The sequence below is a fragment of the Convolutriloba macropyga genome, unplaced genomic scaffold, assembly GCF_964194025.1.
Source record: "Convolutriloba macropyga unplaced genomic scaffold, txConMacr16.3 SCAFFOLD_321, whole genome shotgun sequence".
Lineage (NCBI taxonomy): Eukaryota > Metazoa > Xenacoelomorpha > Acoela > Convolutidae > Convolutriloba > Convolutriloba macropyga.
This window is the reverse complement of record NW_027450301.1, coordinates 110,655-124,111: the sequence shown is the minus strand read 5'-3', so window position 1 is coordinate 124,111 and position 13,457 is coordinate 110,655. Positions and strand designations below refer to the sequence as shown.

At 38.1% G+C, this 13,457-nt stretch overlaps 1 protein-coding gene across 1 annotated transcript in view; it reads left to right on the top strand.

The window, feature by feature from the left end:
- The window catches only part of LOC142355778 (uncharacterized), a 38,191-nt gene extending 28,699 nt beyond the window's left edge, over positions 1-9,492 (top strand). Inside the window, exons 4-5 of the mRNA XM_075407836.1 lie at positions 8,644-8,862; positions 9,434-9,492. Of these exons, the coding sequence (XP_075263951.1) occupies positions 8,644-8,862; positions 9,434-9,492 (278 nt within the window). The remainder of the gene's footprint in view (positions 1-8,643; positions 8,863-9,433) is intronic.
- Positions 9,493-13,457: the final 3,965 nt, after the last annotated feature.

Genomic DNA, 13,457 nt, shown 5'->3' with positions numbered 1-13,457 from the left:
TTACCTCATTTTACCCCCTCTGGACAAATTACCCCCTCACTCTTACACAATTTTACCCCCCTTGGCAGCCCAACTCTTACATCATTTTACCCCCTCTGAACAAATTACCCCCTCACTCTTACACCATTTTACGCCCCTTGGCAGCCCAACTCTTACCTCATTTTCACCCATCCTGCGATTGCAGCCCATTGTAGCCCACTCTTACATGGCAATTTCATTCATGGGGGTAATTCCTTAAAAGTCCTCCCATTGCAGCCCATTGCAGCCCCCTCTTACATGACAGTTTCAGTCAGGGGGGGGGTAATTCCTGAAAACTCCTCCCATTGCAGCCCATTGCAGCCCACTCTTACATGGCAATTTCAGTCAGGGGGGTAATTCCTTAAAAGTCCTCCCATTGCAGCCCATTGCAACCCACTGTTACATGGCAATTTCAGTCAGGGGGGTAATTCCTTAAAAGTCCTCCCATTGCAGCCCATTGCAGCCCTCTTTTACATGGCAATTTCAGTCAGGGGGGTAATTCTTCAAAAGCCCTCCCATTGCAGCCCATTGCAGCCCACTCTTACATGACAATTTCGGTCATGGGGGGTAATTCCTGAAAAGTTCTCCATTGCAACTCATTGCAGCGCACTTTTACATGACAATTTCAGTCATGGGGTGTAATTCCTGAAAACTCCTCCCATTGCAGCCCACTTTTACATGGCAATTTCAGTCGGGGGGGGGGGGGGTAATTCCTGAAAAGTCCTCCCGTTGCAGCCCATTGCAGCCCACTCTTACATGGCAATTTCAGTCATGGGGGGTAATTCCCTAAAAGTCCTCCCATTGCAGCCCATTGCAGCCCACTCTTACATTTCAGTCAGGGGGGGGGGTAATTCCTTAAAAGTCCTCCCATTGCAGCCCAACTCTTACATCATTTTACCCCCTCTGAACAAATTACCCCACACTCTTACGTCAATTTACCCCCCATAGACAAATTACCCCCCATTCTTACATCAAAATGGGAGGATTTTAGGGAGGACATTCGACCCGGGCAGAGGCGGTTTTCGTCTGAGACGGTCTGATCAGAGGTCATTTCGGTCTGGGACCTCAGCCTCGGAGACAGTCCAACATGGAGGCTCATCCTCTTCCAAGGTAATGCGCGTTTGCGTATAATGTTTCGAACCCACTCATCCACATTATTGTCTCATCTATTCACGAATTATAGTGTGCATATGGATAGTTTAAAAACAAAATAAATCAGTTCAGTATTGGAAACATAGGATTGAATGAGTACCCAAACAAAGACGGATCTTATTACGAATTTAAAAAAATAAGCTTTGTAGCATTTAATTACAAAACATTTCTGTTATCATGAACTGAAACAACTCAATTGCGACCAGGGTTTCTGCGCATTCAAAATTTATTGATCTTGAAGGAAATTTAAAGCATTTGTTGAGCTCACATGCCCGTGTGTGTTTTATTGTGCAAAATTTTTCCTGAGAGATTTGATTTCTCAAATAAGTTGGTCATTTTTGACTTCGCGAGAGTTGCACAATCAAAACTGCTATCTCGTTAAGAATTTAATGAGAATTAAATTCGCTGTGATTGTTTAGAAAAAGTATTTCGAAAGTTGCGCCTTAAATGACAAGCCAATCTGCATCCCAACTAAATTATCTAGCACAAAAGAAGTTGTACCCAAATATATTGAAGATAATTCAATATTTTTCAATCCTAAGGTCCTCGCGTTGAGACAGACCGGAGATAATGACGTACGAAGCGTCGGTTTTTGCGGGTTTCATCGGTTTTTCTTGTAAGAAGCGTCGGTTTTTGGCAGTTTTTGTCGTTTTTGTTGAAATCGTCGGTAATGTTGTAAGGAGCGTCGGATTCCTCGGAATTGTCAGTTTCAAAACCAAAGTTAGACGCGGTTAATTAAAAAAAAAACAATGATATTGAAATGAACCAATCTAAAGATCAATAATTTTTTCATGCGAACTGAATTACAGAATAATATATAGCTGTAAATTTTTTTGATGAATAATATCTCTTGAAAAACATCTAATTCTGGCATTTCACAGAAAAATTACCATATTAAGTCATCTTAGGACTCTCACTATAAACAATGATGCTCTGGTACGATTTACATCTTGGTAGTTTTCATTGATAAAGGTTAAGAACAGAGGCTGTTCATCGGCCTTTTTCGTCTCACAAATCAAATCGCTCTCTGCATCGAGTATTCAGATTTTCACCTATAGACCTCTAAATTTTTCTGTTATTTTTTCTTTCTCGAAAAATATCTTTTTCTAACTCAGTTTAAAAAGTTCGCATACCAACAGTGAATGGTCAGCAGTAAAAAAAGTAAATTCGGAAACCTTTTTTTGTTTCTTGTCTGTCTCAATTTTTTTCTGCTGTGTTCTTTTCTTTCCCAAAATTATTTTGCACGCTGGTTTCACAATACACCAAAAGACAATGAAAATGGTGAACTACACCGGAAAAGTTGTGGCAATTATGCAGAAGAAGGGGCACAACAAATCAGTACTGAGGAAAGAGGATTAACTCGATGAACCCGAGCTACTGTCAAAGAACAGAAACGAAGATAGGAATGCCCAAAGAAAGAGGAAATATGCATATGAGCAGGAAGTTGCAGAAATCAGGGACAAAGGAAGCATGGTGTGCTGCCGTTCAACAACCTTCATGCGAATGAGATTTGACTATGTAGGAGATGGCGGACTTATAGTTGATTCAAATGTTTGGACTTTTTTTGATAGAGAGTTTCACAGTGTGGAAACAACGACAGTGGAAATAATGCTCAGAAGTGACTTGACTGCAACCAGAGTAATCTGGGGATTTAGAGAGCTTCTTCATGAAAGATCAGAGACTGCTTGTCTGGATACAAGAAGCAGGAGAAACAGTCTCAGAGTCCCCCTTCAACGCTTTGTTGCTCAATGGTCTGCCAAGGTGATATGAAAGCTTCGTCATTAAAGAAAGCTTCAACTGTGCAAAAAACTTCAAAGAGTTACAGAAAAATTTGCAGAACTTCAATGAGAGCAAAGCACAGAGACGACAGAGACAGATTGTTTCATTGTCACGATCAGTGAAGCGTCACATGATGAAAGAAGCAAGCAAGGACGTTACCAGGTGTCTCAGACCTCCAGCCACATTGCCAAGATTTGCAATCTGGAGGATAGAAAGATCACAATGCCGCAAGTGTTATGAAAACGAACGCCTAGAAAAAGCATGCAAAAAGCTTAAAGGAGCTATTGACCGTGAGTCAGTGGCAAGGGAGTGTCTAACTTCCCCTGCTACAAGAGACTCACACTGAATACATCTAGCAAGAAGTACCCGGCGACTCATACTCTTTGGAAAACAGAGGGAATACTAATGGACAGTATTTGAACAGATCGCAGAATAACAAACAGTAATGCTATCATGGATTTCGTGTCCACTCAATGTGTGCTCGAAAACTAAAGCGGAATTACCTAAAGTAGCGGACAGAGGCTGTTTGAGGATCAATAAATATCAGAGCAGAGGGGACTTCCAATGTCAACTTTAAAAAACTCTTCCTGTACTGACTTTTCTTCGAATATTTGCTCAGTGTCAGGATGCAAGGAGTGGGGACGTGGCTTCACTTTCCAGAAAGGAAGCCTCTGCTTGAAACTCCTAAAACCACCTCACACAAGAGAAACTCCACAACACAAGCACACTCGGTAAAACAAAAACAAGAGGTGGATTTATTTTGTTTGTTCTTCAGCGTTATAGAAATCAAGATGAGTTTCAACAGCTTGACAAAAAAAGTGCAGGAAGTAGTACAAATAAATTGCTCGTTTGAATCAAACGATTTAGATCAGGAGTGCACCAAGGATAATGGGGGACATACGGGAATTATGCGTTAATTTTGCGCCAAAAGAACATAGACATCAATGACACAGATTCAAGCAGACAAACAAAAATTGAGAACGTATTCAAAGATGAGAGAAGACATTTCTGAGTTGAGTTGCTGTCAAGATTCCGATTCTGTATCTTCTTTGCAGATCTGTAGACAAAATTTGTTTGTGTGGACTTGCGGAAAGCAAGGAGCGAAGTACTATCCAGATTGAAAATACTGCTTCATAGTGTGCAGACGCCCTATAACCTGAGACAGTACAATGAGTTTTTCTTAGAACTATTCCAAACAAATTGTTTCAACGGGGCGTTATACAGAAGACGAACATACCCAAAACGCTGCAACAAAATGGGTTAGCTGAGACGTGCAGAAGGTGATTGCTGGATTTGGAAAGTTGTTTGCTCATCGATTCAGTCTTTCCAAAATGATGTAGGGAGCAGCAAATCTCCATGCAGCCAGAGTCAGAAGTTGATTGAGAGACGGGGAGAAGAAAGATGCCCCGCATAAGTGATGAGAGTTTCGAAAACCAAATTTTCAGATTCGAAAATTAATCTAGACATGGTATTATATTTGGTTACGTAGTCTTCATGAAGAAGTGAATGATGCAGATGCCAGCAAAAATGAAACCAAGAATGTGCTTTAACATACTGGGAATAAAAAACACCTGGTACATACACCCAAATCACGCAATTTGATTGTCGTTCGAATTGTGATCACCAACGAGAGAGCTCAGACGTTGAGAGGCAACTAGTAGACAAAATATCTTTAGCTATCAAGAGTTCACGAACCGCAAGATCATTTGCAGGCAGTGGTGCAGATAACTTTTCATTCTTTGAGGCGGTTTGCTTCAGTGATTAAGCAGAAGAGCACACGGACAGAAGTAAGCCAAGACGAGGGACACAAATAAGAAACCTTTTGCAATTCAATAGATACCCATTTTTTGTACCTAAGTTTGAGTATGTAGAGTTGAGATCGGTCAAAAAAGCCAAGTAAAGTGATATGTGCGACCAATGGCAACGGGTCAATGAAGTACGAAGTCAATGCCATGCAAGACAACCACATTTCGAACCAACTAAGACCACCCACTGACAAAGTCTTTATTCCGGTCAAATGGGTTTAGAAAAAAGAACTGGGAGCTAGTATTCAAGTTGAAGAGTACCAAGCAAAATATACGGCCAAAATTTTCAAACAGAATAAGCAGGTTGATTTTGAGACGTTTGCTTTATTATTGCAGCCTGCGAAATCAGCTCTCAGCAAGGGAAGGCAATGTTATGGACAATATTGATGACAAGACAGTTTTCTCCAATTCAACTTTTAAAATAATAGTGTACACCGAGCATTCTAAAAAATTTTTTTTACCAGAAAAGAAGAGGACAAATTAGCAGGCCGTTTAAACAAGTCAATTTGTGTTTTGAAAATACAACTGTTCAAAGAGCTGTCGAATTTACTACCGACATGGATTCACCAGACGTAGGAACAATCATTGTTTGGCGAGAGCAAAAACAAAGAGCCGCACATATAGTATGGTATGGTTTGACGGCATTACGGTGGCGTTGAGAACCGAAACAAGAAATGGCGCAAAAAGCAGCTCCTACATGAAAGGCAGAGGGAATCCTGTTTGGTTTCAGGGCCTACGGTTCAGGAAAGAAGAGGGCAAACTTACAGTCGAGCGCAAGCTGCGCAAAAAATTGACAACACTTGAGCGCAAATTTTCAAGTACTCCAGCCGTTTTGAACCCATGAATTCAGTCAACAGCGGGTGGAGACAAAAAGGTAGATCAGAGAATCCACAGAAGACTAATACGATTACATTTTGCGTAACAGATGAAGTCAGTGATGAAGTTCTCTGTTAATATTTTTTGGAGCCAATTGAATATAACAAACAACAAAACCGGCGGTAAAAAAGCTAACATTACAACATCTAAAAGGTTCTAAAGAGATGCAACTTACCTATACTGAAGAAGCTTGTTGTTTTTTAGTGGGGAAGGTGACGAAGTTTGATTTGGAGATGTAGAAGACAGAAAGACGGGCACCCACTTCGTTTAAAAATTTGGGAGCAGCCTTCAGCTGGGATATCCAAAAAACAGGCCGGGATTTTAACGTCTTCATCAGAGGCAGAAAACTTGGGCATGGCTGCAGCAGTTCTGGAAACACTTTATCTAAGACAGCGCCTGCTGGAGATTGGCTTAGCCAGATGCACCCGTTAGCTTCTGATGAAGACAGCCTTCTGATGAAGAAGTTGTATCAACCTTTGCAAGTGCCTGGTCATGCACAATAGGAGCAAATACATCAGGTCCAAATTTCACTTATTTCCAGACAATGCAGAAGATAGGACTATTTCCTTCTACTACGTTCTTACCCAAACTTTGGTATACCCATACTCAGGTATATTTTGGAAAATCATTGTCTCTATCAAATATGGAGTCCCAACGATCAGTTTGGATAGGAGCAGACTGTAGGCAATCAGCTAAAGTGAAGGTCATTTTGTTTGAAATAGAGATAGAAACGTAAACTTAAGAAAATTAAAAACTTTCACTGTCCTTGCTATTGTCATACAAAGTTGATTCACTTATTGAAGTGAGGCAGGCTAGGCATAGCTCTGAAGATCAAAATCTGGCCATTTGGTTTTATTTAGATAATTATGAATAGCTTTAATTATCTGATATTGAGTTTTCTGATCCCCATTTTAAGTGTTTTTATGGTTACGATTGCTCCGTATAAAGATGTGGATCTATTTTGTTTCGGCCTCCAGTGGTTTTTACGCCCCCAGTTACAAATTATATGATGTTATATAGCACGTTACTGTGTAAAAAGTTAGCGCGTGTCCTGGGGGCGTAAAAAATGTAAGCCGACTAAGCTGGGGGGGGGGGCGAAACAGAATAGATTCAAAGATGTAATTCAACCTTTAATAAACATGCCGTTTTAGATCAATCAGACTTATGACTCCCACTAGAAATGATTCTGATATGATTGGGTTTTTATATAGATTTGTTTTAGTTAATGGGTATAGACGAACAATTTTTGAGCTTTCCTCGGCTCACTAATCCAAATCACTATCTTAATCAACTATTCAGATCTCTCCCTTAGATTTCTAATTTCGACTCAAAAAATCTTTTTGATATTCTCTCGTTCTTAAATAATTTACTTCATGGGAAAGAGGTATAAAAGGACAGATTCAATTACCGTCTGTTGTATAAAACGATACACTAGCAGAATGAAGTATCAATTTAAGGGTAGTACGCTTACTGCACGAGGTTAAATAAATGAGACACCATTTAACCAATCTGATACCCTATTCTGTTACATAGTTATTCTAAGTGAAAGACATAATTTCAAATAGAGGTGATTGTATCGCGGCTTCCCGAACATATACACCTTCTACCCGAAGGTCAATTGATAAAAATAGTTAATTTCGACAGTGAAGGATTGAATACTTTAAGCATATTTTTTGTATGTTTTAGCTCAAATATTGAGAACAAAACGAAAGCTGTGGCAACACATATAATATCCAGACTTTGCAGGAAATTCTCATTCCTGTAGTGATGGCTTTTGATTTAGGTTATTTATAGATTTCGTTTCGAAATCGTGGCAAAACATTAGGGTACGTCACATTACATAAGAAGTTTTTGATTTTGTGTAAAAAAATTGTCAAATTTATTGGCAATGTGGCCATGATTAGAGCAATTGAATCAGTTTTTTTAGTAATTGATGAGTACTAATTGTCAAATTTGAAATATTCTTTTTGCAAAGGAAAATATCAGCCAAAATAGGTCAAAATTGAGCCCGAAAAGTGGCGAGATTGTCTCAAAAACTTAAAATTGGCCGAAACCTTTATGCTCCATAATCTTTTTTTTGAATTTTCAAATCATAAATGTTAGAGTATACACTCTAGTAAATAAGTTGTGATCATAAGATGGAGCTTGAAATGATAGCTCAATTTAAGAGAGCTTAGTAAGACTCTCGCAATGTGGAGCAGTTGGCTCAGTAGAGAGCACAGGATTGCAATCAGTTCAGAGATTGTGGGGTCGCAACCCACATAGGTCCCAAACTTTACTCTCACTATAAAGGTGTTGACATTGAATCAACATAACGAGCATAAGAGTTGCTCTAATAATAAACGAGTTTTTGCGCCTAATGAAACTTTTTTTATTGTTTACAGATTCAAAAAATTATTCAGGTTAAGTTTTCTGCTGTTTTGCTTGTTCTTTTCATCTAGGACACCAGGTTAAGTTCATAAAGAGAGTTGAGATCAGACATTTTCGAGCTCACAGGTGGAGAAAGTACAGAGTGTGGATACCTCCGTTCCTGACCAGACGCTGATCTATTTGAAGCACACGAAAATTTGATCATTCAAGTTTAAACAATCATTTTTTGTCTTTTTGAGATTTATGGCAAAGAGATCTAAGTTGGCGCAACCATGAGCTAAAAAGAATTCCGTTCAGAAGTTCCGTTCTGAACAGGGCTCATTTGGAGTTTGTTGGCACTTATCAGAACCAAGAACTACAGTGTACCATCGAGACGTTTTTTTATTAAAATTTATCTACTTATCAGGTTTTCTAACAATAACAGACATCATATTGAGTGAAGTGCTTTACGTCATCAAAGTGCGGATGATTTTTAAGTTTATTATATAAATTTATTACATTATTACATAAGACACATAAATGATTTTAATGATTTATTTATGCTACGCAAAAGTCTACTTTCACGGCTCTGTTAAGTTGGATGATTGGAACTCTTAAGTGTCAACTGGTAATATTCGCTGTGATTTTGTTGTTTGTTAAACAGATAGAAATAAGCAGCTTCCAATCTGTGAAACCCGCGGTCGCCAAGGAGACTTGATGGGAGTTTGTGGAATGGGGTCCATATCCAGGGAGAAGGAGCTCTTTCGTACCACATTACAGGAAGCACTGTTCACAATCAGCTTCCTGAAAAAGGGATACATTCCATTTCTTGAGCCCCTTCACTTTTGCGAACAGCACAATATATGCACTGACAAGATTGGAGGTACGCATACCAAAATAAGATGATATCTCAAACCCAAGACAAGTATTGGCCAGTCAAACTTGGGTCGCAAACAAGGGGGATCTAGTACGACCCAGTATATTAGAGTGGACTAAGTCTCGGGTGGCGCCTTCCGTCTAAACAACGCCAAATTTCGGTCTGGCCAAAGGTCTGGCTGGCCCCTTGTCTTGGCAAGGCTTGCTCCGTCATTTAGGTCATTTATTGCCACAATATCCCTATAGCCTATTGCTCCTTCACAAAAGTGAAGTTATCAATCGTAAAATAGCCCACCCAACCAAAAAAATTGATTTGGTAGCCATTATTGCGGCTGTCTGCAGTTTACAATTTCAATTCATACGGAGTCTTGACTATTTAAACTGCCGGCAATCTGACTTTAGATTAAAATAGTTGATAATTTGACTTCTGAAGAAGGTCTAATAGTATTTTTCTGTTCAAAACTGAGAACCTACGATATGAAATGAACCGAAACAAATTCATTGCTTTCCTTGGTTTGTCGAAAGCGTTGTCGACATTAACATATAGTTATAATGAATTAATTTGTGCCGTGCCCTAGTCAAATTGGGACGGTTATCTGCTAAGATCTTGCAAGACTCTTGTAAGACTCTGGTATGATTATGCATCATCTTGTAAGGGCTCTTACAAGACTCTTACAAGATAACCGTTAATCTTGCAAGATTCTTAGCAGATAACCGTTGTTCTTATAAGATTCTTACCAGATAACCGTTGACTTTGTAAGACTCTTGCCAGGCATCCGTCGCTCCAGAAAGCTTCCAGACAGAAAAACAACGCTCTTGCAAGACCAACATAGCTATAAAAAGCTTTCTAAAACGTAAAAAATGACCCCCAAACATACTTCAAAATGCCCATAAGGGGCTTAAACAACATATAACACATAAAACATTGTCTCAGCAAGCAAGGTTCGTGAGCTCAGTAACTATGTGTACCAATTAGAAACCTATAAATCGATTTCGAGATTTTTTATAGGATTTCTAAAAAGGTACCAGTTTTTTTTGGCTCTTTTTTCTAACAAATATCTGAGACAAAACTACACATCAATATACATCATAAAGAAGCTAAAACAATAATAAACTAAAGCACTTTGATTAAATGAGTCGCTAGAAAGGAAGGGGGCGAAACTAAGCAATAATTTTTAGAACACTTTTGGCGATTTCGAGAAAAAAACCCAAAAGTCTTACAACTTTTTTTCAAGACCAACGAGGCTAAAAAATACCAACGTCTGACAACCTAATGGGTACTAGTAGTCTAGTATAACCGTATGGTTGCTTCAAAACAACTCCTTGACCGAACTGAAAACAACTATATTTTAAAACAGTTTTGGCGATTTCGAGAAAAAAACCCAGAAGTCTTACAACTTTTTTTCAAGACCAACGAGGCTAAAAAAAACCAACGTCTGACAACCTAATGGGTAATAGTAGTCTAGTATAACCGTATGGTCGCTTCAAAACAACTCCTTGACCGAACTGAAAACAACTATATTTTAAAACAGTTTTGGCGATTTCGAGAAAAAAACCCAGAAGTCTTACAACTTTTTTTCAAGACCAACGAGGCTAAAAAATACCAACGTCTGACAACCTAATGGGTACTAGTAGTCTAGTAAAACCGTATGGTTGCTTCAAAACAACTCCTTGACCGAACTGAAAACAACTATATTTTAAAACAGTTTTGGCGATTTCGAGAAAAAAACCCAGAAGTCTTACAACTTTTTTTCAAGACCAACGAGGCTAAAAAATACCAACGTCTGACAACCTAATGGGTACTAGTAGTCTAGTATAACCGTATGGTTGCTTCAAAACAACTCCTTGACCGAACTGAAAACAACTATATTTTAAAACAGTTTTGGCGATTTCGAGAAAAAAACCCAGAAGTCTTACAACTTTTTTTCAAGACCAACGAGGCTAAAAAATACCAACGTCTGACAACCTAATGGGTACTAGTAGTCTAGTAAAACCGTATGGTCGCTTCAAAACAACTCCTTGACCGAACTGAAAACAACTATATTTTAAAACAGTTTTGGCGATTTCGAGAAAAAAACCCAAAAGTCTTACAACTTTTTTTCAAGACCAACGAGGCTAAAAAATACCAACGTCTGACAACCTAATGGGTACTAGTAGTCTAGTAAAACCGTATGGTTGCTTCAAAACAACTCCTTGACCGAAATGAAAACAACTATATTTTAAAACAGGTTTGGCGATTTCGAGAAAAAAACCCAAAAGTCTTACAACTTTTTTTTCAAGACCAAAGAGGCTAAAAAATACCAACGTCTGACAACCTAATGGGTATTAGTAGTCTAGTATAACCGTAAGGTCGCTTTGAAACAACTCCTTGACCCGATGAAAAAGGCCTATTTTTGAAAAATATTCAAAATTAATTATTCGAATTAATCGGAAATTAACGTACGAAAAACTAACTTTTTTCCTAGGCAAGCTATAGCAAAAATTCTTTTTGTTTTAGACTCTAGGTACACTGGGGATACTCCATAACGAGTTTAGTTTGATTTGGACAACTCCTTGACCCTATCAAAAAGACCTATTTTTGAAATTCGTTATTTGCGAAATTCGCAAATTTCCGTATGGAAAACTAACTTCTTTCCTGGGCAAGCTATACCAAAAATTCTTTTTGTTTTAGATTCTAGGTACACTGGGGATACTCCATACCGAGTTTGGTTTGATTTGGACAACTCCTTGACCCGGTAAAAAAGACCTATTTTTGAAATTCGTTATTTGCGAAATTCGCAAATTTCCGTATGGAAAACTAACTTCTTTCCTAGGCAAGCTATACCAAAAATTCTTTTTGTTTTAGACTCTAGGTACACTGGGGATACTCCATACCGAGTTTGGTTTGATTTGGACAACTCCTTGACCCGATGAAAAAGGCCTATTTTTGAAAATTATTCAAAATTAATTATTCGAATTAATCGGAAATTAACGTACGAAAAACTAACTTTTTTCCTAGGCAAGCTATAGCAAAAATTCTTTTTGTTTTAGACTCTAGGTACACTGGGGATACTCCATACCGAGTTTGGTTTGATTTGGGCAACTCCTTGACCCGATCAAAAAGACCTATTTTTGAAATTCGTTATTTGCGAAATTGGCAAATTTCCGTATGGAAAACTAACTTCTTTCCTAGGCAAGCTATACCAAAAATTCTTTTTGTTTTACGCTCCAGGTACCCGTGGCACACTCCATACCGAGTTTGGTTTGATTTGGACAACTCCTTGACCCGATGAAAAAGACCTATTTTTGAAAATTATTCAAAATTAATTATTCGAATTAATCGGAAATTAACGTACGAAAAACTAACTTTTTTCCTAGGCAAGCTATAGCAAAAATTCTTTTTGTTTCAGACCCTACATATACAGGGAATACTCCATACCGAGTTTAGTTAGATCCGGATCACTTTTTGGCTATTTGAAAAAGACCTATTTTCAAAATTATTTATTCGAAATAAGGCAAAATTCCGTTTGGAAAGCTAACTTTTTTCCTAGGCAAGCTATAGGAAAATTTTTTTTGTTTTACACTCTAAATACACATAGGATATTCCATACCGAGTTTGGTTCACTTTGAACAGCTCTATGACCTTATCAAAAACACTTATTTTCAAAATTACTTATTTGAAATAGTCCCAAATTTCCGTGCGAAAAACTAACTTTTTTCCTAGGCAAGCTATAGCAAAAATTCTTTTCGTTTTACACTCTAGGTAACCATGGTATACTCCATACCGAGTTTGGTTTGATTTGAACAACTCCTTGACCCGATGAAAAAGGCCTATTTTTAAAATTCTTTAATCGCAACTTACTCGAACTAATCGGAAATTTACGTATGAAAACCTAACTTTTTTCCTAGGCAAGCTATAGAAAAATTTTTTTTGTTTTACACTCTAAATACACATAGGATATTCCATACCGAGTTTGGTTCACTTTGAACAGCTCTATGACCTTATCAAAAACACTTATTTTTAAAATTACTTATTTGAAATAGTCCCAAATTTCCGTACGAAAAACTAACTTTTTTCCTAGGCAAGCTATAGCAAAAATTCTTTTCGTTTTACACTCTAGGTAACCATGGTATACTCCATACCGAGTTTGGTTTGATTTGAACAACTCCTTGACCCGATGAAAAAGGCCTATTTTTAAAATTCTTTAATCGCAACTTACTCGAACTAATCGGAAATTTACGCATGAAAACCTAACTTTTTTCCTAGGCAAGCTATAGCAAAAACTCTTTTCTGTTTACACTCTAGTTACCCATGGCATACTCCATACCGAGTTTGTTTTGATTTGAACAACTCCTTGACCCGATGAAAAAGGCCTGTTTTCAAAATTCTTTAATCGCAACTAATTCGAATCGTAGCTAATTAGAATGGTATACAAAAATTCTGTTTGCTTTTGACTCTAGGTACACAAGGGATACTCCATACCCAGTTTGGATCAATTTGGACAACTCCTCGACCTGACGAAATAGACCAATTTTCAAAGGAAAAAAAGTGAGAAAGAAGGCATTTGAAAGACAGTGCTCAGAAATTTAAATTCATCACCGCACTTCTCTGTCGTTAAGGTT